The 26361-nt window shown below is 39.8% G+C and overlaps 1 protein-coding gene across 1 annotated transcript; it reads left to right on the top strand.

Moving 5' to 3' along the window:
* The first annotated feature begins 614 nt into the window (after positions 1 to 614).
* znf292b (zinc finger protein 292b) lies at positions 615 to 25453 on the top strand. The gene is made up of 8 exons (XM_059356009.1): positions 615 to 795; positions 12092 to 12246; positions 12882 to 12960; positions 14007 to 14142; positions 15746 to 15948; positions 17343 to 17479; positions 17869 to 18010; positions 18716 to 25453. Exons 1-8 carry the CDS (start codon positions 631 to 633, stop codon positions 25028 to 25030), a joined length of 7332 nt encoding a protein of 2443 aa, XP_059211992.1. The 5' UTR covers positions 615 to 630; the 3' UTR covers positions 25031 to 25453.
* The last annotated feature ends 908 nt before the right edge of the window (positions 25454 to 26361 follow it).

A 26361-nucleotide genomic window follows, 5' to 3' on the forward strand; every position in this document is an offset into this window, starting at 1 on the left:
AGGCTCTCCACTTGCAAGATCCATTAAGCAAATTAGAGGTAAAGACAATAGTTTAAAGCAGTGGAAGATAGTTAAGAGCGGTGTAGCACTGGTTACAGTAAGTAAGTTAGGTTTCAGTACATTGACATATAAAAAATTCAGTTTAACATTTACGAAAAAAGAAGAGGTTTTTTAAGCCCTGAAAAAATGTAATTTATACATACTTTTTTTTTTTTTTTAAGACGTGGACATTCCAATTAAAATGGTACATTTATGTTCATAGCAAAGCATCCACCTGGTTAATGTGATCATTGTCAGGCTGAGGGAGTCTGTTGTGCATATAGCATTATCATGGATATTATCAAGAAAGGCAAAAAATGTTTTTGGTATTTCCTGCAAAACTTGAAAAAATGAGTTAGGCGATCATTTTAACAGTGTGACGATATATAGCATTCTTTCTTCAAATGTCGCAAACAGTGTTTTTTCTTCTCAGAGAAACAGGAGGAATGGATGGGATTTCATTATTGAAACAGAAGGTGGCGGTAATGTTCCGTATACACTGGTTGTCAGCTACCGTTAAATCTGAAGAAGAAGAAGAAGAAGAGTACGTATCGACGCAGAGGTGGGTACGCGCTGGAGCTGGGTGTGAAGATGGCGGACGAGGAGGCCGAGCAGGACCGTAGTCCTGAGAACGGTATTAGTGAAACGATTGGGGAACTCAGACAACGGCTGCAAGAACTGCAAGAAGTCGTGGTCAGAGAAGGTGGCGACTCTCCAACCCAAACCTCTTCTGAGTATTGTCAAGAGTTTTGTAGGGTGAGTTATTTCCCCTTTTACATTTAACACTAGCCAACCAGATAGCCAGCTAGCATCCACAATAAGGGTAACGTTACGTCCTGGCTGCTGGCTAATTCAGAAAAATATCTGATTCTCCACCCATGCAAAAGTTGCAGATTAATTTTTTTCAATGGATAAACGTCCCCTAATCGGCTGTGTAGAGCAAATAGTAGTCAATCTATCATCTTACATGGTTAACGATAGCTCAGCTAGCACACGCTAGCTCATAGCTGTCTGCAGAAGGTAACGATAGTTAACCGAAATGTTATTGACGTTAAAATCCTATAAAGATAGCTGTTCGTTACATACTGGTCCCAGTAGACCAGTGCTAGTCTGCTTCAACGATTGGTTCAGGGTGATAGGGGTTACTATTGCCAGTTATCAGCCATACTAGTTGTACCTGCAGTGAGCCAACGTTAGCTTTTAGCCTTGTATGTTTGGCTTCGTGCGCGTGCACGTGTGTATAATTGTGCTGATTGTCTATGGTGGTATCGAAGCTCAAAGCGAATTGATCTTACTTTGTTATGGTTTTGTTGTGGCCATTGCACCATATTATGCTGTCAACAACAGTGTATCTTATTTAAGTCATCTACCTGACATACAATGTATCGTTTTGATAAGACTCCTCAGGAGAATAGCAAAGCTTTGAGTCCTTCCCGCGACGGGTTTTGTGTGTGTACGTGCCAAATACAACGTACGATTTTTGCAGAAGAGGCACGTCGTTTATGCATAATAAATAATATATTTCAATCACAAAAAATACTGCATGTTGCATTTCAGCAAGCCATGTGTAGAGTTGTTGCGAAAGAGATGTGTGTGTAGTGTTGTGTGAGCATATGAAGAGTACGGTGGAGGGCGGATCTGCATAGAGCATCTCGACTCCCATTTCTTGGTTAACTGATTTGGTGAAGGAAATATGCCCACTGTCTCCAGAAACGGAACACAAAGTGTGATACTGTGTGGTGACTGAAAGGTCAACATGTATATATGAAGGTATTATTGGTGCAAAAAAATTGAGCACCACCTAACAGTGGAATGTGTAGTTGTGTACAGTGATTTTGTATGCATATCAGTAAATTTGAAGTCATATACTCTGAGTTGTGTACTTGTAGATTTTTTTCTCCACAATACAACACAACACTTACATTCACAAATTCTCAATAACAGGTGCACAAATCCTAGTTTACAAGTCACAGATTAAAAAACTGGCACGCTCAAATTTTTGCTCCTATTGTTGTAATATATTTGGTGCAAAACACATTTGTGTACCTGTATCAAACAATGTGAAGTTGTGGGCAAAATTTGAATGTGCAAATCTGAATGTGAACTTATGTGCAATAAATGTTCAATGTATGTGAAATAATTTCTCTCAGAAATATTTGTGTTCTTGTTTTAAAAGAACACAAATATTTCTGAGAGAAATTGATAAGTACAACTGCTCGAATCTTCCCCACTAGTCACAGATTCTGTTTCCTTCAACTACAAATCACGCCCCTCCACTGAGGTATGTGGTGCAGAACTATCTGTGCATTCAGTCTATGGAGTAAAAGGCGGGTGCTCATCCGAGATCGACTGATCCCACAGCCAATCAGAGGAGAGGGGCAAATTTGTGAATGTGTAAGTGTTGTGTTGTATTTGTGGAGAAAAAAAAATCTACAAGTGCACAACTCATAGAGTATGTGACATCAAATTTACTGATACGCATACACAATCACTGAACACAACTACAAATTCCACTGTTAAAGGTGCTCAAATCTTTTGCACGAATTATACCTTCATATGTATATAATCTAATCTACAAAACAAAGATGCATTTACAGAGCCTTTTATTGGCAGCACTAAGGTGAAATTTATAGCTGACTATGTATGGTTAATGTGCTAAGTAGTGGCCAGATTGTCACACAGTTAGTCAGTGGTTAAGTGTATAATGGGAATTCCTGCATATTAAATGTTCATCTGCAATTTTCTTCGAGGGTGATCCCAGTAATGTATGTTGTTCATTAGTCAGTGTATTAGTCAGTATAAAATGATCAAGTACATAGTAGGATTAGAAAAAACGAGCACCAGCAAGACACAATGCTGGCACTGGCATCACACAAGTTGTTGATCAAATTTGTACAGTATTCTTCTGCCAATTAGATTTTTCATAGCTACAGCTGTCGAAATTGCCCAAATATGACGTGAATATTCCTTCTAAAAACCATATAGGTACGAACTATTTAAATATTGATTTTTGTCCAAAAAGGGCACAGATAGAGGTGCAACTACTTGTATCCATACATTTATTCAAACATTAACATGTCATTTAAGTCTTCATACCTACACATTATAAAATAAACAAATAAAATAATGTCCTCTAGCATAAAGCTATAAGACCATAAAACCCTTTCTCTGAATCAGAAGTTGCCTTTTGACAGACAGGTCCAAAAAAATTCAGTCATAATCTTTTATTATCCGTCATTTTTCTTTTTTTAATTATAAGACATTTAAACGCATTTTTCATTTTATTTTAACCTCAGTTTTTAGCAAAGCTGACACACTATCCTCATTCAACACAACTCTTTCTGTTGCTGTTGTACCTTAAAAGGATCTTGCTGGCTGGTCCTTTTAGCTCTGGCTTACCATTTTTGCATGCCATAGTGTGACTGAGAGCAAATGAGTGGCCAATCCTCTAGTTGTGTTAACCTCGGCACCCATTGCTATCAGCTTAAAGCTGTAATGACTTTGTCTTTAAATTTTATATATCATAAAACAATAAAGCAGCGAATGTCCTCATTTAAATGCTCTGGTGGTTGTTTGTGTTTGTAAAGTTTCATGAAGCTGTGATTATTCTAGAGGTCACAATAGGTCATTATATACAGGGAAAAATTGGTCCCACGACATTCAAATGACTACTATGGTTTCTAACTTCATCACACATGAATAACATTGCTGCATCCCCTGAAAGGATGGAAAGTCAGCCGAGGATGTTAAATACTACCACTTTAAATCGCACTGTTTTTCCCGCACACGTCACATGTATGAAAAGTGCCTTGAGAATGTGCGGACCGCTGACAAGCTCTCGAGCTGCCGTGGGAATGTGCGGTGGCACCGCAAACTTTTGTCTGGTGGAAACTAATGTCTTTTATGCACCATAAAATGTGTTTAATATCTAAACTAAAACTACACCAACTGGCATTTTGGTTACAGTTTATAGCTCCCTAACACTGGAGGAAAATGCCCTTTTTCCACCCTCAATAACCCGTTGTAAATATGAGGGGGGATAGATGATTTCTATCATCTATTATTATATTTTATATTTTACCTGCGTACTGTCGCTTACTTGTAAATGCAATAATATTATTTAAAGTCTTTATATTTTCTTAAATCTATATATTTAGCTATTTTCAAAATGTTTATATCGCAATATAATCTTAGTGGAAAAAAATGTTTGACAGATAACAACATTGAGCCTTAATCACTGCGTCAAAGTCACGATAGCCGTCTCTTTCCCATTGGTTTAACATGGAGATGTTAAAGTTACAGGTGCACTGCAATCCATGATGCACAGATCCCTCAGAGTAAAAATGTGTGCGTGGGAAAATGCATCGGAATAAGTCAGGTGTAGTGCATAATTGAATCCTGTATGTGATGATTAATTAGGACAACAAGGTATAGACAAAATGTGGCTTATTAAATTATGCGTTAACATGATTTTGGCACGCAAATTTGCATAGGTACTTTTCTAGTTCTGGGAATACTCCAGCTTTCAGTATGAAAACTGCAAAGTCTTTGATGCATGAGGCCCCTTGAGAATCCGGTACAACCTGACTCTGAATGCAGGGCTTTCCACTCAGACATGGAGTAGCCAGCCAGTGGGGGAAAAAAACCCAGCTAGGGTGGTATGGGGGCATATCGCTCCCTGAGAAAATGTTTTGAAAAAAGCCCAAATGTGATGGCCTCTTGCACACTTTTATGCCACTATTTCGTCATATACACTGACCTTACAATAATGAGTTTGCCTACCTGATTGTAAACATGTAGGGAACTATTGTAAAGGAGAATAAGGCTTCTTGTATTTCTTATTTGAGGCATCATATTTTGACTGTGTTCATGTAAATTCTGTGGTAGATTCTGTTAACTTCAATGTGCTCTTATTTTGAAAGATACATGTGTTCATATCTGTTGTATGAATCCACAACACGACAAATTCAATATAAATTTAATCCATAAAGATTAATTTATTTGTATTATGTCATCAACTCACTCCCAGCCTCCGTCTGATGTGCTATTTCAGTGACAGCAGGGAACAAGAGGCGATATGTTTCAAAAAAGTAGGATTTGTCACTAAATATGCTGGTTAGTGGATCAGATACACACATTTATAACACACTGGTAAATTCACCGTCCATTGCATGCACGTGTGTAATGTTTTTTTGGCAACACTGTTTGGATCAATTCTGTTTGGTCTGTATAGAAATACATTGCACACTGGTGGGACTGATACAGACAGACAGGCACGTTTCTTTTCATTAGGGCTGTCAAAATTGTTCCAAAATAACGTTTGAATATTCGCTCTAAAAAAACACATATGTTTGAACCATTCAAATATATGCACAGTGGGACAAACTAATAAAACAAGATATAACTACTTGTAGAGGTATTTTTTATGTCAGTTTAACCATAAAACATACCTACACATTACAAATTAAGGAAATCAAATAACTGTAAAACGTAGACCTCTTGTTCGCCCACCTCTCTCTCTATGCGCGATCCCCATACTGATTTAAATAATTTGATTCCATGTTTCTGTTATTGAACGCTCCGATCGGGCTGTGCTGTGATAAACATGGAACAATTTTTCTTTGACTTGAAACGGTAAATAATCAAACCAGTGGGGACCTGCAGTGCATGAAGCAAATGTTTAAATTTATTTTACCTTGATATGTGAATCAAGAGCGAGCATGCGAGCAAGCAAGAGAAAGACACTGGAGGGTGTACGGACAAAAACTGAAACGGGCCGGTTAGAAATGAAAAGAGGAAAATGACAGAACACAGGATTTGTCCAGGACGTGAGGGAGGGAGGGAGGGAGGTTCGGATGGAGGCTCAGGGAGCGATGAGGAACTGTAAGCTGCACATCTGTCAGCTGCACACCTGTAAGCAGCTGTGCTCCATGCACACTTTTCTCAAACTTTATTTTGTAGGCTAAGGACAGACTAGATGCTGATTGTGTTGTATATAAAGCGCCATATAGTCACCCTTACTGATTATTGACTTATAACATAGCCTAAGCTAAGAAATCTCTTGGCGGCTGGCCAGTCCGGTGGTAACGGGTCTCGGTAGGGAGTGTCTGTTGTGAGTTTAGGGGGCACGTCGGCCGGAGCTGTAGTGGGTCTGACAACAGTCGCGTCTCACTTTCAGCAGTGAGTGACGCTATGCAAGTCCAACTCTTTTGACCTGTCCCTGTGACCTGTCCCTGACCTGTCCCTGACGCATCATGCAGTGCGCCTACTTGCAAAGCAGCCACCGATGTTTTTTTCCCCGAATATTTATTCAAATTTCGAATATTCATTGACAGCCCTACTCTACACCATGTGGCACTGTTTTGAACAGAAATAGGTGTAAAATGTAAACGCTGTAGTGAATCGCAACTTCTTAATCAAAACTATTAGAATAGAAAACAATATTGTTGGCGCTTATGGAAAGCTCTGTGGATGGTAAAATTAGGATCCAATTAGCAATTGCATAACTGAGCGTTCAAGCCTAGTCAAAACGGTACCAGCGCTAGGGCTCCAATCTAACTTTTTCCTCTATGAGCACTGTTGCCCCTTACTGAACATTTGAAGGGCATCAGCAAAACATTTTGGAGCATCATTTATATCAACATGCAATGTTGCAACTTAACCATATCACTGACAAATCACATTTTTGTGATGGCACTGTATGTCATAAAAAATGATGATCACAAAATTACATTAGTTAAGACTGCTGATAGTGAAGGGAATTTAACTGTGATTTCCTATTTAACAAATACTCAGGCTGAAGCCACTAACCACCTGTGGGTGTCTTTAGGATTTGATTTTTATCTTATCCATACTCCTATTGACCTTGGTCTTCATCAATAGTCTTACTGATTCTTTGTCATTACTTGAGGATTTTTTTAAACTATCATTTAAATAAACGAAAACCTTTTAGAAAATTCTTAGGATGGTTTAAACATGAAGTTGTTGTTTTTTTCTAGATCAGCAATCAGCAAAATCACTTCATACTGTTCATTCCATAATCATTAGAAACAAGTTTAGAAAGAATGAGGAAGGCAGAAGTCAGCCAGTGTCATGTTCTCCTCCCTCTGCTGAGATGAAATATTTCCTGCATGTACTGCTGGTAAAGGGATATGGGGCTGCTTTGTCTCAACCAGCAGCTAGGTTTCCAAGAACTTGCCATTTTTTTAAATTTATGGCAAACAGAACTTTGTTCCGGTGCTCTGCACCGATCAGACACTGCTACCTGCCCATCTGCACTCCTCCTCACCCTCCTCGCTCTGTCTGCCACTGTTGCCTGTCTAAGGCAACGGTGTCAGCAGCACGGAGGTCGGCGGTGAGTGCCGGTGAGTAATAATCTAGACATGGATTAAAGTTTATAAAATATTTATGTGGGATTTTACAACAAGCATTCCTGTAAACTTGCATTGCAGCAACCGCTCTATTAACCACATGTTTGCTTTTTGTTTATTTGCATATAGTGGAGAAGTGAGATCCAATCACAAGTGGTCACTCTAGACTTTAGTAGAGCCATTCACTTGTGATGGGATCAACCAGGATGCAGACTAACTAGATACAGTTAGCTTTCTTTTAGCCTAACAATTCGCTATTGACTTGACAAGTGCATAGTGGTTGTGTAAGGCAAGAACTGCAGACAAAACTGGCGGAAATAACGTTTTTCTACTTTTGCTCGATTAATGTTGGAAATGTCTTGGTTGTCTTGAAAGCACCGAGTGACAATTCAAGCACAAACAATGTATTAGAATAATGCCTTACGAAGTAAATCTCTCAGGTGTTCTGCACTTCTGTCAAATGTCTATTCTTCTGTATTTAGGAGGTGCACCTGAATGCACCATGCATCAGCGGCCAATTTTTACTCCTCAACCGCCACTGTAGAAAGCCATGTGAATGAGATTGAGATGGTGTGACCCCAGTGATCAAACAGTGGACAGAAATTGGCCCTGTCACGATAATTACTATATCAACTTATCATAAGACAAAATGGACATGATAGTTTTTCTTTTCACCACTTCTCTGCTTCTTTCCCTCTCATTTCTGTCAGCCTGCTCTCTGTGGGAGGCGGGGCTCACATACACACAGTGTGGACACTTGCCAGCTGCAGCATAGAGACTATGTGCTACTCGAAGCTAAATCCCCTTCCAGACTGCATTTCCGCAAAAGACCCGCTATATTGCTGTAACGAGCTGTGCAACGGTGTAATATTGGCATCCATTCACATTGCAGTCCGGCATTGCGGAATGAAGTGGGAGGAGACAGTGGTGGCGTGTAACAGCACAGTAGCACACGTGCTGCGGCAGTACGTGTACAGTAAGTGCCATCAGTTTGTTTTCAACAAGCGGTGGACACTTTGTGTACAGTGAGCTATGTGTTTTTGTTTAGCGGCAGATACAGTAAGCGACATCCGTTTGTTTAGCGGTGGACACTGTTTACACTAAGCAATGGTTGTTTACAATTAGCGGCAGATACTTTGTGTACAGTAAGCAACGGCAGCGGCCATGAATTAAAAACAATAATGGTATTGTCGTGCTGTCTCTCATTGTAGAGATTCTACATCCTCAAGCAAAGGTTCCATTTTGCTGAACATGATTCGATTACTGTCCAACCCAAGTGAGAGGCATGTTTCTGATGATGCATACTAGGGCTGGGTATTGCCACTGAATTTTTTTTTTTAATCGATCCAATTCCGATTCACAAGTATTCGATTTCAGATTCAATTGCATATATTTCAGTTACAATTCCAATTTCTCTTGTTTATGAAATTTTCAGTGACTTAATGCTGTGAAAAAGCGAGACCATGCACATAGAATCTCATCTGAGCTAACTAGATGCGCAGAGGCTTGAAACAGCACTTGTCTGCTCTGCTGACAGCAAGGTTTCTCTTGTTTTTTGTTGACAGTGTATCGTTCTTCATGGCAAAAGGTGGTGTGTTCCTGGGATGCATGGATAGTGAGTTTACTGGGTCCTTTTCAGATTTAAATGTGTCAATGACCCAGGACACCCACTAGCAACATCATTGCCAATAAAATAATATGCTTCATAAATATTTACAAAAAAGAGCATAGAGCTGTAAAGTGATTTAAGCTTCCTTCAGATGAAGTTAGAAATGTCTATCATCAAAATGCTCTGAAGTTAAATAATAATTATAAAAATCTACGTCTAGTTGCACAACATTAGGGGTTGAGGTTAGCTAATTCCATCATCCTTAAATGCTACACTAGTTACAGAAAATGAGCTGAACGAAGTTGTCACATCTGGCAATAGCAATATGCTTTTCTGGGCACTGTGACAAAATGCTACTCATCTCAGTTTATGGGCTCCCTTTACAAAAATACCCACTTTATACTAATGCCATTCAGTTTTTAATGAGAACCCTGCAGTTTTTTAAATTCATATTGGTAACATCATCTTGGTGTTGACCAGACTTAGGCTATCACTGGAAAACTAAAAAACACAAGCCCAATTTTGTTCATATGTGATGATTTTAGTAGCTATTGTTGTGAGAGCATTTTTTTAAAGCTTGACCTAACTTGTAAAATGACCTGCTCTGACCTTTTTAGGATAATCGCATCCTCATGACACAATCACAAACGAGACACCTAGAGCATTCAGAGGATGTATGGCTTCCCTAGGGATATTGACATAAAGTGGGTTCTCAGCAGTTTACAGAACAAATGTTTGTCATCATGTCCCAGAAAATACAGAAATCTCCAAAATGTCAAAGGTTTTTTTAAACCAAATCTCACAGCATGGATTTCTCTATGGTGTCCCTGAATGTCTTTATATCTTATTGTGGTATTCTGGAGGGTTTTTTTTAACCATTTTTTTTTAATTCGTAAGTTCTCAAAAGTGGAAAATTCAGACTGCAGGCAAAAGTGGTCCAAATCCGGTTCGCCTCCCGCCTGCAGCTCTTCTGTGTGGAGTTTTCATGTTCTCACCGTGTCAGCTTTGGTTCTCACTGGGTACTCCAGCTTCCTCCCAATGTCCAAAAAACATGCACTTAGGTTTAATTGGTGACTCTAAATTGCCCGTAGGTCTGTCTCTGTGTGTCAGCCCTGCAGTAGTCTGGCGACCTGTCCAGGGTGTACTCTGCCTAGTTTTCACAGTAATATATTATATTGAAATAAGTTTTGGATCAAATGAAACTCAGTAATTCATGCTAGCAAGGTTTGAGACAGTAAGCTAGTTTTGCTCAAATTAATACTCTTGCATTTCTGTGTGTTTTATAATTGTTATTGCAACTTTCAGTTTGCAAACTGTAGCTTTATCCAACTTAATTCTCAGTTCATTGGCTTATTGACGTACAGGCGCAGAACTGAACACTTGCCCTTTTTTCAGTGCAGTGAGACTGATACCAGTCATAGATGCAATTTATAAAAAATTTAAAAAAATACACAGACCAATTAAAAATTCCACGTGATCGACCAAATTCTTGACGACCATTAATCGATCGATTAAGTATTCCCATCCCTATTATGAACAGCACAAATCTCATGGAATCTTTTTTTTTTTTTCAGCCACTTTCATATGTGGTCCTAAATTGGACACGTCTGATGATTTCCAATCCGACCTCAATCTGAACTGTCATGTCACATTAAATGCGACTTTTACGTTACTCTGGAGTGACTATCTTCACAATTCTGCACTTGCAAGAGGGGTGTGTGGTGATTACACAAACAAACATGGCTGACAGCTGCGATGGAGATAGTCAATGGAATGACAGTGAGGTTTGAGACAGTGAGTGTTTGGGGTGACACTAACGTGCAAGCTAAAGTTTAAGGGGTCATATCTTAACTGGCCTGTGTCTAAAAGCATAAGGAAAGAAATGGCCAATTGGGGCATGATCCCACCTCTCCTGGCCCCGACTCCTCATCCACAAACACCAGACGTAGCAGCCATTGCTCCATGTAAAGCCATTGTTAAAAAATGTTTCTCTTTTTCTCCTCATCCTTCTTCTTGTTATCATCTGCTCATAACTTTGACAGCTTCCACTGTAAATGCTGACTTGTGTTGTTTGATTACTTTTCCCTGACGTCCTTCCCTTATTGTTATCTTCCATTAGGACATTAACCTTCTTGACAAGTTTTGCAAGTTTTGCAACCACTAGTAGGGCCAGATGATCCGAAGCAGTGACCAGTCTCATAAGTAGTTAGTCACAGTGAGAAAGGGACCTTAGCATGTCCAAATAAAAAAAGAGACTGATATGCAGTCTGTTTTAAGTTTTGCCTTCACATATTCCCTTAGTTTGTTTTATAGGATGGTAGTATTTTCGTTTAATACATTTTCAACATCTTGGGTTTTTAAAACTCATTACATAGCAAACTATATACAATCAAATGACACCTTCCCAATATACTGCACTTTAACAGTTTGCTGTGTTTCAGTTGGAGTTTGCTCTAATCTGTCTTTTTCTTGAATGTTTAAGTGTTAAACGGCAAAGAACCAGGAGGGAGATGCTTTTGGTGGAAGATCATCAGTGTGTAGGCTGAATTTAAGACATCTTAGAAGCAGATCATGCTCTGTAAATGGGGTTGTCTTTGTACTTGGCTTGGTTCCATTCCATGCTGCTTTCTTGGAGATATCCAGCAAGTTAGAAAGACATATCAGGCTCTGATTAGAATTTCAGTAGCATTTTGATAGACTAGGATATTACCAAATCCTTTGGTCAGTCAAACATGTAAGCAGTCAAATTAATTTACTGCAATAGGCTTTATTCCCATGATAGCAGACATGTTGCCAAAGTAAATTATAAAAAAACAATGAATGAAATGAACAAAATAAATGAAATTGATACTTAAATAGGTTTATGAAATGTAAGTCTTCTTAGATTTTTTTTTAACTTTTGTTTCTATAGGTGGCATATGTTTCTTATTCAGCCCTGATGGGTATTTAGGCTTATGCTAAATACCCATCCTTCTGCTTTTATTTTCAAACTGCTAATAAAGTTGTCGGTGAAATCAAGATCTCTTTTAAATGGTTGTTTGGTAAGTAAATGACTGTTGTCCCCTCTCTGTAGACACTGCTGGAGTATGCAGGACGTTGGAAGATAGAGGAAGAACCTTTGGCGCTGGTGGAAGTGTACATCGTTGCATTGCAGAGTTATGCCCTGGCTTCTCCATACCTCTCTTTGCAGTGTGAAAATGTTCCTCTTGTGGTTGAGAGGCTCTCGCTGTAAGTACCACTCAAAGATGTGATTAAGATGAAGATAAGATAAAGGGTTAACCACATAACGAATCATCATTATGCTGAATGCAAACCTATTACCATTCCAGAGAAAATACAAAAAAATTGATTTTCATACTTTAAAAGGCAATATCACCATTATAAAAAAGATTCAATAGATGTTGCTCTGGCTGTCGCCATATTGGTAGTGCCTGACTCTTTTTCACTCCTGGCTGATCCATAACAAGGGTCCCTCCCCATCCGGTGGATGCCATGGAACCTTATCTCACTTTATGTCACCTTTTATGAATCATTTTTTGTTCATGAATTACAGATACAATGTTTGTCAGTTTAAATGACAAACATTGTATCCGTCTCTCGCCTCTCGCACATTCTAATGCTACTATTCCCTCTTAATCATTGCATATTTTTAATGATTTATTGTAAAGGATAATAAGGGTTCTTATGTTTTATTTAAGGTCTTTTTGCAAATTCTGTGTTGGACTCTGCTAACACATCCATGATTTGTATGACTTTGTTGTTTACTTCCATTGTGACTTTCTGTAAATGCCCCATGAGGCCCAGGACAAAGTGTTCGTGAAGGTCTACGTCATGTTTTTATTTACCACCCATTTGTTATGCAGGAGTTTCGTGGAGCTTTTGTTGTCGCTGAAGACTGATGTTCCAGATGGTTTATGGATAGAATTCAAGTCATCTGTGCAGGTAAAGCTGAAGATTCTCATATGAAGAAAGAATTGTGGATTTATTTTTTTTAAAATGCCAAAATTGAACTTTGCATTCCATCCTCAAAAGAAGACTGGCTGGTCACGTCATAAAATCAATAAGCTCTGATCATATCCCTTTCAGAAGCTTTGTATTCCAGCATGGAACAACAGTCTTTTTAGAGGCTATATAAAATTCATAAATATCATATCATAAAAAAGTAATTCTGATCTTTTGTGAAAAGTAATCTATAAATCTGTGTTAAAAGGCAGTTTTTGCCATTAGCCCTAAGATGAAGCCTACGGAGAATAAGATGTTTCTAATAATCCATTGAGTATTCCTTTGACAAATTCAAAACCGAGTCGTTTCTGTGTCGTACCGGTGCACAACAGAGCTGATCCCAGAGGCCATGTGCAACAGAACAACATAGCATTCACCAAATCCTCGTATCATATAGATCTGTGCTGTTTGGGCAGAAACGGAAATAATGACTAGTACATTTTGAGTCCAATAAGTAAGTTTGTCCCAGAAAAAAAATATGTATATAGCATGCTCATGCATTACATTGTTGTGGTCATACAGTAGATGCATTATAACAAATGGAAACCAGATGAACTCAATAAAGGAAAAAAGGGCTTAGTCTTTAGAGTTTTACATTTTTGGTGCAGTTAGGTTAAAAAAGATTGCTTAAATATTGGTCTCAGCAATTGGCCAAAATGAAATATCCAGTATCTGCAAAATATCCAATATAATGCGACCAATTCCAAAACTTAACTTCAATTCCAAGTAAACCTGAAGTGTTACATCCCATGACAAAGTACTGCCACAATGCCACATATGTTAAACTGTGTTATTAGGTCCCGAGATTCAAGCCAGGAAATAGGACTTTTTCAAATTTTCGCAGGTTTCACAGATTAAGATTTAACTACTTAAGTTTCCATTAACTTGTTTTTCATTTGCCAAAACCTTGACTAAATAGACTTACAATTTAAATATGTTTTGACTGATGATCCCTCAATTCATGTACGGTTTCCTTTTTTGTACAGTTTGCTTACAGCAAGCTGCAGGAGAATGGAATCGCTCAGCTGTCCTTGCTGTCTTCTTTGGGCCAGTATGATGGTGTTTGGACCAACAGGGTCCTGCAAGGCCTTCTGTCCAATGAAAACCTACAGACTGAACAAGGTAAGCTCCTACACTGGTTGTCAGACTTTCTACATTGATCTGTGTGACAGTTTTCTGATTTCAAAAGTCTTACCAAAGGGAAGCAGGCATATGCATGTTTGCTTTTGTAAATATCTCAGATAATGGATTGGTATACCATTATCGGCTATCGTATTAAGAACTGGAACATAGTGTCATTTCTCAAAGAAGTATATTGTTAGAAAGGTTTGATAAAGTCAAACTAAAATTAAAAAAGCATTCTGATTGTCTGCTACACCATGCATGTCTGCTATGTAAATCACTTTTCCCATGCTCTAATCTGAGAAAAAACAAAAGCAGGAATTTATATTTATACACACAAGATCCACAGACTTTAAACAACAACCACATTAGCTTTCCTGCTAAAGTCTCCTTATCTAACTCACAAACACAACACACGTCTCGATTTTAACCTTAGCTTGTTGAATCAGCAACAAAACAAACATTAGGTGGTAAAAATGTGCACTGCTCACATAACAAGCTTGCAAACATAGATGTCATTTGTGTCTGGTATGATGCTGTTGTGGTCTTTACTCTAAAATACCACTAACAATGTGCGGTCTCCCCATGACTTGTAGGCTGCAGCACAAGTTAGTCTTCTTTGTCTCTCAACATTTAGGCATGATTATTTTTATGCCTCTGCACCAGTAACAGCCATGGCCAAAGGCTTTATTTTCACTTTGTCCATATGGGCATGTATACCTCCATCTGTCCATCTACCTGTAAGTCCATCCCATTCTTGTTAACAAATCTCAGAAATTCAAAAGGTCAAGGTCACTGTACTGTGACAGCACGCCTGTCCCATTCTTGTGAACGTCATATATCAGGAATGTTTTTAGGGACTTGGCACAAACTTTCTTTTGACTCATTGATGACCTGATTGGATATTGGAGGTCAAAGCTCAAGGTCACCCTGACCTCACAAAATAAGTTTTTGGCTCTTTCTCAATAATTAACTTGCTGATCATGATAAACATGAGCATGGTGGAAGCAGCATCATACTGCAGGGATTTTTCTTAGTGGTTATACTGTAAAATTGTAAATCATCAGTCAGCACAAAAATAGAGCATTGACTCTGTTTTTTAGTTTTTCTGACACAGACTGCTGGACAGTGGTTATAGATATGCAGAGCAAGAACAGCAGATGCAGAGTAATTGTGGCATTTGTTTGTTATAATGGCATCAATTAATGTAGATTTAGAAAGATTTTTAGCTGAGCTAGATCTCTTGGCTAGTAAATGGCTAAGATTACCTGTAACTATCATACTTAGAGGATGCTAAAATTATAAGTTCGTAGTACCAGTACACAGCAGTAGTACTCTATGATGGTGAGCAGGTAAAGGACCAGAAATAATAAAAAACCTGCCAGAGCAAAATGCAGTTCTGGTCAGAGAAATGTTATCCAGTTTTGATTGCCAGTACTGCATTGGAATGTCATCTGATCCATCATGCATGATTACAGATGATGCACTCGGTGTGGAATTGTATAAGAAAATTAGTGTACTCTTGTTTCATACATGAAAACATTCAAACGTAATTTGTAAAATCTGACTAAAAAGTCACCATGAAAATGTCCTCCTGTTTCAGTTGAGGAGTTCCTTGTGCAGGAGGGGCCGGGGCTGTTGGAGATGAGAGTGAAGCAGCTGATGAAGGAGAATCATCTGGGGAAGGCTGCACTGCTTGCAAAGGCATGCTCTGAGTGTCCTGACTTCCAAGGGAAGGGACCTTTCAAGCAGATGTACCTTGCATGCCTCTGTGCTACCTCAGAACAGGACCAGCTTATGGAGGAGGTAAGTGTAGCTGGATAATTGAGTTTACATAACTGTATTTAGGGATGGGTACCGAATTCGGTACTTTTATAGGTACCGACCGAATTCCGTCGGTACTACCGAGTACCGATTCATGTAAAATCAAACGGTACCATGTTTCGGTACCTAAACGGCGTTAACTTTAAACTGATCATTGATTTCAACCTTTTCATTTAACGTCTTTGATTAACAAGCGTGCTGACGATCGCACTATTTTTTATTTTTTTATTTACCTCCTCGTCCGGTCCTGTCTGCTCACCGCGGCCACTAGCCACTAGCTGTTGCACTCTTCCAACCCGGCGCAGAGACGAACAGCCGGCTCGAGGCCTGCTAGCCGCCAGCTACTAGCTCTCCAATGTCTCTACCCGGGCTTGGCCTTGGTCTGCCTCCAGATTGGACCTTCCTTAGTCCGTTTGCTCTCTCCATTCTTCTGTAGACCAGTCATTAGCAGCTAGCAGCTAGCTGCTGCATCTCCAGTCCTCCGCTAATACTCCGCTCTTCAACTCAGGAATATTACCTGCCACTTTACTCCAAACTGCCTCGCTGAAATTAAATCCCTCGGACTCCTGCGTCATCCTCGATATGTGCACAGAGCAGCCCGACTCAACTTTGTTTATTCCATCATGCTATGCCCACAATAATGTCTGACCGGTGCTGCGCCGCACAGCTACGACGTCATCACAACAAATCACACGTGCACTTGCAACCTTTTTTTTTTTCTCCTCCGTGCACTTGCCACCTGAGCGCTCCTCTGCATTCTTTGATAACACTACAACCTTCATGTTACAAAATGCACGTTCATTCAAAAATAAAGCACTGCTCATCCTGGATTTTATATTGTTTTGATATATTTTTTAAAGTTTATATTTTGAGAAATAAATTGAAAAAATTAGATTTTATTACTAAACAAATTAACATTTATTACCACATAAACAAACGCAAAAGTACCGAAAATTGGTACCGTTGAGTACCGGTACCGATTCCCAGGTACCGGGTATCGGTTCAAATGTGAAAGGTACCCATCCCTAATTGTATTTGAATATGATTTTTTTTTAAACACAAAAGAGTTTGGCAAAATGTCACTTGTGCTTAAACGATTCAATCACACCTAATAGAGCTTCTCAATATATTAGCTAAATCAAGCAGACCCCTCTAATAGTATAACATTGCACGACAGGACATTTCTCCAATAAATTCTTCATCCACAAGATGGCAGTCTACACTGAAAAGCTGTTTGAATTTGTGTGCCTGTCCATTTATGGTTCCTCCTCTTATTTTAGAAATATCTGGAAATAAGCTTGTGGGTGTTTAAGTGTGTATGTAGAGTGATTTTCAATGTAACCTACTTACTGTATACATGGCATTTATCTGTTCAGCTTTCAAAGGAGGATTGCCGTGATGCATTGGAGATGATCTGCAACCTGGAGTCAGACGGAGAGGAGAGGGCAGCTTTCAGCTTATGCTCAGCTTTCCTGACCCGACAGCTTCTCCAAGGAGATACATACTGTGCTTGGTAAGGAATCACAAGCCACCCCATATGATGCTTGTAAAAACATTTCCTTGACAGAGCAAAACCAAATAACATAATTCATGTGATTGCATTGGTCTACACTAAATTAACAAAGCTGTATCAATAAATGCATACATATGTATGCAAGTGTACTTGAATAAACATTTTTGTTTTTATTATACATTTTTAGCAGTGATATTAAAATTATTTTAGTTTTGAGCTACACTGGTTTTTAAAGTAAAATGTAGTGCTGCTGGTGTGAGGAAACATATTTTTATTGAAGTTTAATGCAAAATTGGTCTGCAGTCAGTACATAAATAATATAATAAATGTTTAGTGGCTGAAGAGCCTGAATACATGACTGGGCAATTAATTCCCTTTCCTCTAACCAGGGAGCTAACTCTGTGTTGGAGCAAGCTATTGAAGCGACTGGAGCCATCAGAGCAGGCCTTCCTCGACAAATGCCGCCAGATGTCCTTACTTTCCAAAACCGTGTACCACATCCTGTTCCTCATCAAAGTCATCCAATCAGAGGTAAGGAAACATTCTACTTGATTTTCTGTGACCCCCATTTTAATAATGCAATAGTTATCATCAACATTTAACTCTGTTATTGTGTACTATTACACTCCACACATAATTTCCATATGCATTTAATTTAAAGCTATTGTATTTGCATGCAAATGCTCACTACATGCAGGCTTGAGCTTTACATTGGAGATATATTATATTATATTATATTATATTATATTGGTATTTGGAACATTGAGCCTATATGTAACAGCAGTTATTCTGCAGGTGGTGAGTTTTTGATACTGAAAATCTAGTTGGAGTTTGCTTTGTACAATGTATGAAATATTATTAATTCTGTTGAGAAATTAATTTTATTTTTGATGGGAAAAATTTAAATTTACTGGTAGCCATAAACATGGCTTAAAGTTCTCAGGCACCATGCCTGATTTCAGGGAGAGAGCAGTTTTTAATTCCTATAATGCTTCATCAATACATTTTACACAGATTGCCTCCTTGAACCCTTTTCCGGTTCACAAAGCTTTTCTTCCTTTTAAGCCCTGCATATGTTGGTGATTTTGTGTTGATGCTGGATTGCGCTACCCTGGAATATTTTGTTTACAGTGCCTATCTTTTATTAAAAAAACAATTTGCTTAATTAACTGGGATGTCCTAGTAGACTCCATGTTTTTGGCAGCTTTAAATTACTCCACCTTTTCTTTTTCATAGATTGACAGCGTTGGACAGCCGGTGTGTGTCGAAATGTGCATAAGGGCTCTGCGAATGGAATCAAATGATGGAAACACCAAGGCCACTGTGTGTAAAACAATTTCCTGCTTGCTTCCCACTGACCTGGAGGTCAAGCGAGCCTGCCAGCTGACAGAGTTCCTCTTGGAGCCCACAGTGGATTCATACTACGCTGTGGAGACTCTTTACAATGAACCAGATCAAAAAGTAGAGGAGGAGAACATGCCTGTTCCCAACTCTCTACGCTGCGAGCTCTTGCTGGTTTTTAAAACTCAGTGGCCTTTTGATCCAGAGTTCTGGGACTGGAAAACACTTAAGCGCCATTGTCTTGCACTAATGGGTGAAGAAGCTTCAATAGTGTCATCCATTGACCTGCTGAATGATACTGAGGTCCCAGAAGAAGAGGAAGACTTTTTCAGTCAAGAGGGGTTTAATAATGTCCCAGAACACATAGTCAGCGGCACCTATGAACTGAAGGATATAACTGACAAGAGACAGAAAAACAGAGAAATGAAGAAACTGAGAGAAAAAGGTTTCATATCTGCGAGGTTCAGAAACTGGCAGGCATATATGCAGTACTGTGTGCTGTGTGACAAAGAGTTTCTTGGCCACAGGATTGTACGCCATGCACAAACTCATCTGAGTGGTGGAGTATACAGCTGCCCAATATGTGCTCAAACCTTTACCTCAAAAGACACATTGATTCCTCATGTAACCTCACATGTAAAACAGTCGTGCAAGGAGAGGCTGACTGCAATGAAAACAAACAAGAAATTGGCTAACCCTAAAACAGCTGCTCCTGTCATTGCAGCATTAAAGGCCAAGACAGAAAACAAGCTAAATGAAAATGGTGATTCCTTTGGGCAAAATGAGGGGTTGATTCCGAATGTTCAGGCCAGAGTTGCAAAGTGTAACGGAGAGAGTAGTGAGGAAAATGTGTGCCCTGTTGGAAAATGCAGAAGAAGCTTCAAATTTTTCAAAAATCTCATTGCACATGTTAAAGCTCATGGGGATAATGAGGAAGCTAAGTCTTTCCTTGAAATGCAGAGCAAAAAGGTAGTTTGCCAGTACTGCCGCCGCCACTTTGTTAATGTCACCCATCTTAATGATCATTTACAGGTTCACTGTGGTGTGAAGCCTTACATCTGTATACAGTTGAACTGCAAGGCAAGTTTCCTGTCCAACACTGACCTCCTTATACACAGGAAAACACATTCTGTTTTTAAGGCCCGATGCATGTTTCCAAATTGTGGAAAGATTTTCAATGAAGCCTTTAAACTCTATGACCATGAGGCACAACATTATAAAACTTTCACCTGTAAAGCTGTGGACTGTGGAAAAGTATTCCATTCACAACGCCAGCTTGATTTGCACCAGGCAGGGCATGCCAGCCAAGGAGAGGAGAGCCCATCTTCAGAACAGACCTCACAAAATGTGCAGCCTGGCCCTTCACTCATTGAACAAATGCTTTCTGATCGTCCTATAAAACGAGAGAGTTCCCAAGAAAACTGGAACATGGACAGTGTTATTGATTCAAATAATGGAAGGCTACCAGTGTCAATTGAGGGTTTGCTGAAACCTTCGCAAGCAACTGTAGAAACCGTAGGACATTACAGAGTCAAACAAGAACCACCAAATACACATTTCCCAACCATCAGTCAGGCACAGAGTTTGAATAATTCTGTGATTCAGCCTGTGAATTCCCACTTGTCTGATCCTAGACACAGAAGTGGTTCAGGTGGTCAATCTTTTGAAAAGCTGAAACAACCCCAACAGAATCAACCAGTACCTCCATTTGAAGCTAATTTAGGTAATGCGTCACATAACTTTAATACAGATGACTTGCTTGGCCCGCCACAAATGTTCCCAACCAATACTGGTTACAACTCTGACTGCAACTTACCATTGCCAGGGCAGCAAGTGCCAATGTGTAGTAACAAGCTGTTTTCATTAACACCGCCCCAGAACTCTGTAGAGCCAGCAATGTCACAACGACTTCCTCCAACAGTAACCCCTCAGCCACTAACTGGGAACAGATCAGAGAACTCTGTGACATCCTCAACTAGCACAGGTCCCCCTCCAGGACAGAGAGAGCGATACCACTGTGCATTTGAAACATGTCCAAGGCACTACAGTTCCTACAGAAGTGTTGCCAAGCACATGAAAGCGGTTCACCCTGATTTCTATGAGCAATGGAAAGTGGTTCGTACTAAAATCAAGATAACTTATGCTCCAGCACCAAGCACATCATCTGCTGGACACCCCAGTACAGTCACCTCAGTTCAGAACCAGCAGAGCAACATGGTACAAGCTCATGGAGTTCAAAGGCAGAATGTTATCCAATCCCCTTCTTATAATAATAATAATAATAATATGGGTACAAGCTCAAACTCTACTACTATACATGCCTCGTCTGCCCACAACCAGAATGCTTCACTTCTGATGGAAACCGTTTTAAGTCCCATTGTTCTCTCACAGCTAGGAAGTGATACAAAACCAGTAACTACACAGTCCCAAGGTTCAGGTAGTCAAAATTGGCAATCCACTGCTGGAAGTGAACAAATTAGCTCTTCCCAAGCTTTTCCAACTAACAAAAGAAACAAAAGGACCAAATGGCCAGCAATTCTAAGAGATGGCAAATTTGTTTGTTGCAGGTGTTTTAGAGAATTTAATAGTCCAAAATCCCTCGGAGGCCATTTGTCTAAACGTGCTATCTGCAAACCATACGAAGACTCTGAACTAAACACAGACCTGCCAGCATCATTTCTTGACCTTCTCAATTCAGAGCAAACAGTTGGCACAGCTCAGCCACAGTTGTCATATAGTCCCTCTGCTGCTTATGAGGAGAAGCCAGATCAGTCGGTGACAAATGGCTCAACAGCCACAAAAGATTACCCCACCCCAAATTATCCACAAGATAATTTGCCCGGATATGGGAATGGTGAAACAAATGATGACATTCTGAAACAAATCATGACTGAATCCAACATGTCTGATCTTTTTGTAAACACACCTGCTCCCCAGTCATTGTTCCAAAACCCTTCTCTTCCCTATTTAGCTGGTGAACGCTTGCCGGGAAGCTCAGTTATACAGCATACAGAAAATGTCCAGATAAAGCGAGAGGAAAACTCCTACACTGCATCCCATTATCTGCAGCCTAGTGTTGATACTTTTGCTGGAAGTGAATTCCCTGACCCACTTCTCTCTCAAATGCTCACAGAAAACCCTTCCAATGCTACTCTGGGAAGCGTTCCCACAAACCACAGTGTAGAAGGGTATCACTCTGAGACAACCATTCAGACACCAGAGTCAAACCAAGTGATACAAACGCTGTTACCTGATGGTGAGCTTAGTCCAGCATCAATAAGTGGCAATCAGGCTGAAACACAAAGGAAGACAACTGAGCAAGATATTAAAAAGAGACTACGGGAGCAGATTTTGGCTGGCGACTTCCAACGTAGAAATAGCTTATGCTATTCAAGCAATGCTGATCCCAATGCTAATTCAAAGAGTCCCCTGTTGTTTGGTCCAATGTGCAGTCCTTCCAGTAAATATGGACTTCCACAAATGTCTTGCGACGCCAAGAGTGACTCAGCTAGTCAGGGACAAGTCATCAACCTAGGAAACTCTGATGACATTGATCACCTACTAAACAGACAGAGCTTTGCTTTTTTCAGAGAAACCTCCACCCCTCAGCAGGAGATACTGAGCCCCACAGGCGTCCTGGCAAATGATGCAGATCTTGAGCCCACTCAGTTATCTGCCATTCAGCAACAGTGGATGACAGAAATTCAGAGTTCATTTGAAAGGCTTGACTTGGTCAGAGAATTATCTGATCAGATCCGGTTAGCTCCTGTGGAACAGAGTAGCAATAGTATGAACAGCCAGACAATTTCTACAAAAGAGGTTCCCAAGCCATTTGCTTGTGAGAATGAGAACTGCACATTTAGTTCCAAGTCAAGTGAAGCCCTTTGGAAACACCTCTCTAAAACTCACAACTATACTATTGAAATGGTAAATGTAGTTAAAAAAAGATATGGCCAATATGCTCCTTTTAAGTGTCAGAAATGTAGTAAAAGATTCACTCGTAACTCAAACCTTCGTGCTCACTACCAGTCAGTTCACAAATTATCAGCTAAAGAAATCGCAGATCTAGATATGAAGCGAAGAGAGGCAAATGCTACCGCATCTGCTGCTATTCGAAACTGTCTGTCTACTGCAGCTCAAACCAAAATGGCTACTCATTCATCAGTGGAGAACGGAACACATCTGTATTCACCCCAAAATGCAGTGAATAGGGATTACCAATCACAGGCATTTGTATCACCTACAATCATGGACAAAACGAATCAGAAATTTCAAGATGACAATCGCTCCACAGTCATTCATGCCTTGCAAACAGCTCATACCTCCACATCACGGTTTCAGTCAGTGCAAGCAGGGATGGCAGCACAGCAGTGGTCACATGGACCACAAAGAAACTTGCCCAAGGTGCCCCCTCAACATACGAGTGTTCAACAACTCGGAGCCCATTTGCCCAGGGTGTCAGTTGCTCTCACCCAGGCTCTGTCTGGTTCTCACGCTAATGGGCCTCCGTTTCTTGACAAACAATCTGGCAACCTACAGGCAATAGTTAAGCCAAGCGTAGACGTGACCAAGAAGACAAAAGAGAAGAAGTCCATCTCAGGAGATGCCCTGAGTCCGTACAGGCCGTACCAATGTGTCCACCAAGGTTGTGTGGCTGCCTTCACCATTCAACACAATCTGATCCTCCACTACAGGGCTGTTCACCAGTCTGCCTTGTCAGCATTGGAGGTGAACAAAGAGCAGGACCAGAGTGAGGGACTGGATGAAACTGTGGAGCAAAATGATGAGGAGCAAGAGGCAGAGATCCCCCAAATTTCTGAATTCAGATGCCAAGTCAAAGACTGCTCTCGAGTTTTCCAAGAAGTTCCCAACCTTTTTCAGCATTATCTTCAACTCCATGAATTCAGTCTTGATAAGGTTGGCAATCTCTTATCCAGCATCAAGCTCGGCAGGTTTGCTTGTAGTCACCAGGGATGCACAGCATCCTTCACTGCTTTCTGGAAGTATTTAGGGCATGTCAAAGAGCAGCATAAAGATATGAAGTTGGGCAAAGCTGAACAAATTAATGGTTCATTCAAGTGTGAAATCGAAGGCTGTGACCGTTCCTATGCCACGAAGTCAAACATGCTTAGACATGTCATGAAAAAGCATCAGGAGCTGTACCAGCCTAAACTAAAGAATCAACAGATAAAAGAAGACTGTGTGAAACAGAATTCAAAGACTTTGCATTACCAAATGACCAAAACAAGTAATGGCAAGGAAAATATTGAGAGCAATAAGAAGATCCTACAGAGGGGAAGTGACACAAAGAAAGTTACTAAGGCAAAAAATCACTGGACAAAATATGGAAAACCCTCCCTGAAATCTAAAGTGGAGGCATCTTCAATGTGCACTAAAAAATTCCCTCTACAATACCCCTGTATGATTAAAGGTTGTGAGTCAGTCATGAAATCAGAGCGGAGCATATTAAAACATTATGTGGGACACGGGCTGTCAGAAAAGTACCTGGAACAGCAAAGGAGTCACTTCATATTCTGCAAAAAGTTCCCCAGGCAAAAGTGCCGCCCCGTCAGGAGTGATGATTCTAAATCAGAAAACACCTCTGATCTGTCAGACAACGAGCTGACAGCAACAGACACAGGCCTGGAGAGTGGGGAATATGGATATTCGAAGCCCGTCCTCCGCAAAAGGGCCTCAGCCGGGTCCCCTGCTACATTGTTTGACAGCAAGCTATCAAATGATGAAAGTTCTGATGGCTCTGTGGTGCTAAAACGCAAACGAGGACGTCCACGAAAAGTTATCGGCAAAATAGTGAAACGCAAGAAGATTCCGCGTACAACCAAGACTGAGGTAGCCTACAGCAGGGATGATGAATCGGACTCCTCTTGCCCTGCAGTGATGCAGGAGGAGATGACTGAGCAGAATGCGCCGCTGGCCTCTTTTAAACCGATGGGATTTGAAATGTCTTTCTTAAAATTCCTGGAACAGTCAAATAAATGTGAACATCCCCTGACGAGGAAGGTTGATGTACTTGAGACAATGAGAAAGACATCCAGCCTGAACACCAAAGACACCTGTGTCAGATTCAGCAACCGTCAGAATTTAAAATCACTTGGTAAGGTTAGAATAATCATAGATGGGGCCTTTTCAGGTGTCGCTGACCTTATGTTGAAACAGCTGCAGGACATGCGGCCTACTGTGGTATTGTAAAAAAAAAAAAAAATAAGGAGAAAAAAAAGACTTGTTTCTGTTGTTTTTGTAAAGCAGAATCTCAGGACTAGAATGAGTAAAATCTGCTGCAGACTGGTGCCCTGCGTATCAAATATTTTTTACACATACGGTTACTTAAAAGTTGTTTTGAATTATCTAATATCTGTACATTTTTTTGTCTTTTTTATGAAAAAGTATATAGCATGTTTTTATTTATGAACTGTCAAGTCAGAACATTAATTGATAACTGTGACATCAACTTTTTGGTGTCTAGCCCCTGTTGGACTAACACATGAACTTTGAAATGGATTGTATTGTGTGTAGTTTGTGATTCAAAAATGTTGATTATTGTGTGTTGGTTATATAGACTGAAATTGCCCACTGCCACCAGCAGTCTTACTATTAAATGAACAGTTTTTTTAACCATCTGTTTGACTTGTTTTTCCTCATTTGCCATTTTGTTCGTAGTTTAGATATTTTAGGAGTGGAGTTTGGAGCTGCTGCATGTACACTGAATTGACAATGATTTTGTGGAAGTTCTTGAGTTATTAAAACAAAGGTAATAGTAGGTCCTGTGTTGTTGAATTTTGAACTAGAAAATGGGTTTATTTGAATGAAATACTCTGATAAACACTCACACCAAATGTCAAAATACTGCAGTTTATGTATTTGCTATATTGTGCTTAGCTTAGCATATATATACCATTGACCTGCCAACACCTTTGGTTCAAAACTGTTTGGCAATAAGCGATACTTCCTGTGGAAATGAGTCACATACTGTATAAACCCAGATGTTAACCTATCCCTAAACAAAGACCTATCATGTAGTACATGCCCTGAAGTATATTTACCTCCAGTTAAAAAAAAAAAAAACTCTGTGTACTGATGGAGGAGCAAAGTGCTGAAAGGGGTTATTAACCGTGTTGTAGTGGTTGAACTGCCAATAAAAACAGCAGCTCATGGTAGAGAAGCTGGTAAAGTGTGTTCATTGTGTAGTTCAGAAATGGGAGCATCATTAGATGGTGTATAAATTAATAATTTATTATTGCACTTAACATGTTCACAAGCAATACAATTAGCAATACAAATAGCATGATCTAAAAAGTAACAATTACAATTGGAAATAGAAAATGTGCCTATTCAAATTATTTACAAAGACAGATTAACTGATGGACAAACCTATTTCTTTTTTTTTTATTTTATTAATCCCATGCATTGTACACACATTCTGATTAGTGCCAAATATTGTTTTAGATGTTAGGATCATGTCACCATCTCCAGGAAGCAATTCAGTGTTGCCAAATGATGGAAACTGAACACAGCCAACTAGT

The sequence above is a fragment of the Centropristis striata genome, chromosome 18, assembly GCF_030273125.1.
Source record: "Centropristis striata isolate RG_2023a ecotype Rhode Island chromosome 18, C.striata_1.0, whole genome shotgun sequence".
NCBI lineage: Eukaryota > Metazoa > Chordata > Actinopteri > Perciformes > Serranidae > Centropristis > Centropristis striata.

What these genes read in the sequence shown, in the direction of transcription:
- znf292b (XM_059356009.1), top strand. Translation starts at nt 631, where the DNA reads ATGGCGGACGAGGAGGCCGAGCAGGACCGTAGTCCTGAGAACGGTATT. An exon ending in AATTCAAGTCATCTGTGCAG is followed by an intron (nt 12,961 to 14,006) that starts GTAAAGCTGAAG and finishes TTTTTTGTACAG; the next exon opens with TTTGCTTACAGCAAGCTGCA. An exon ending in AAACCTACAGACTGAACAAG is followed by an intron (nt 14,143 to 15,745) that starts GTAAGCTCCTAC and finishes CTCCTGTTTCAG; the next exon opens with TTGAGGAGTTCCTTGTGCAG.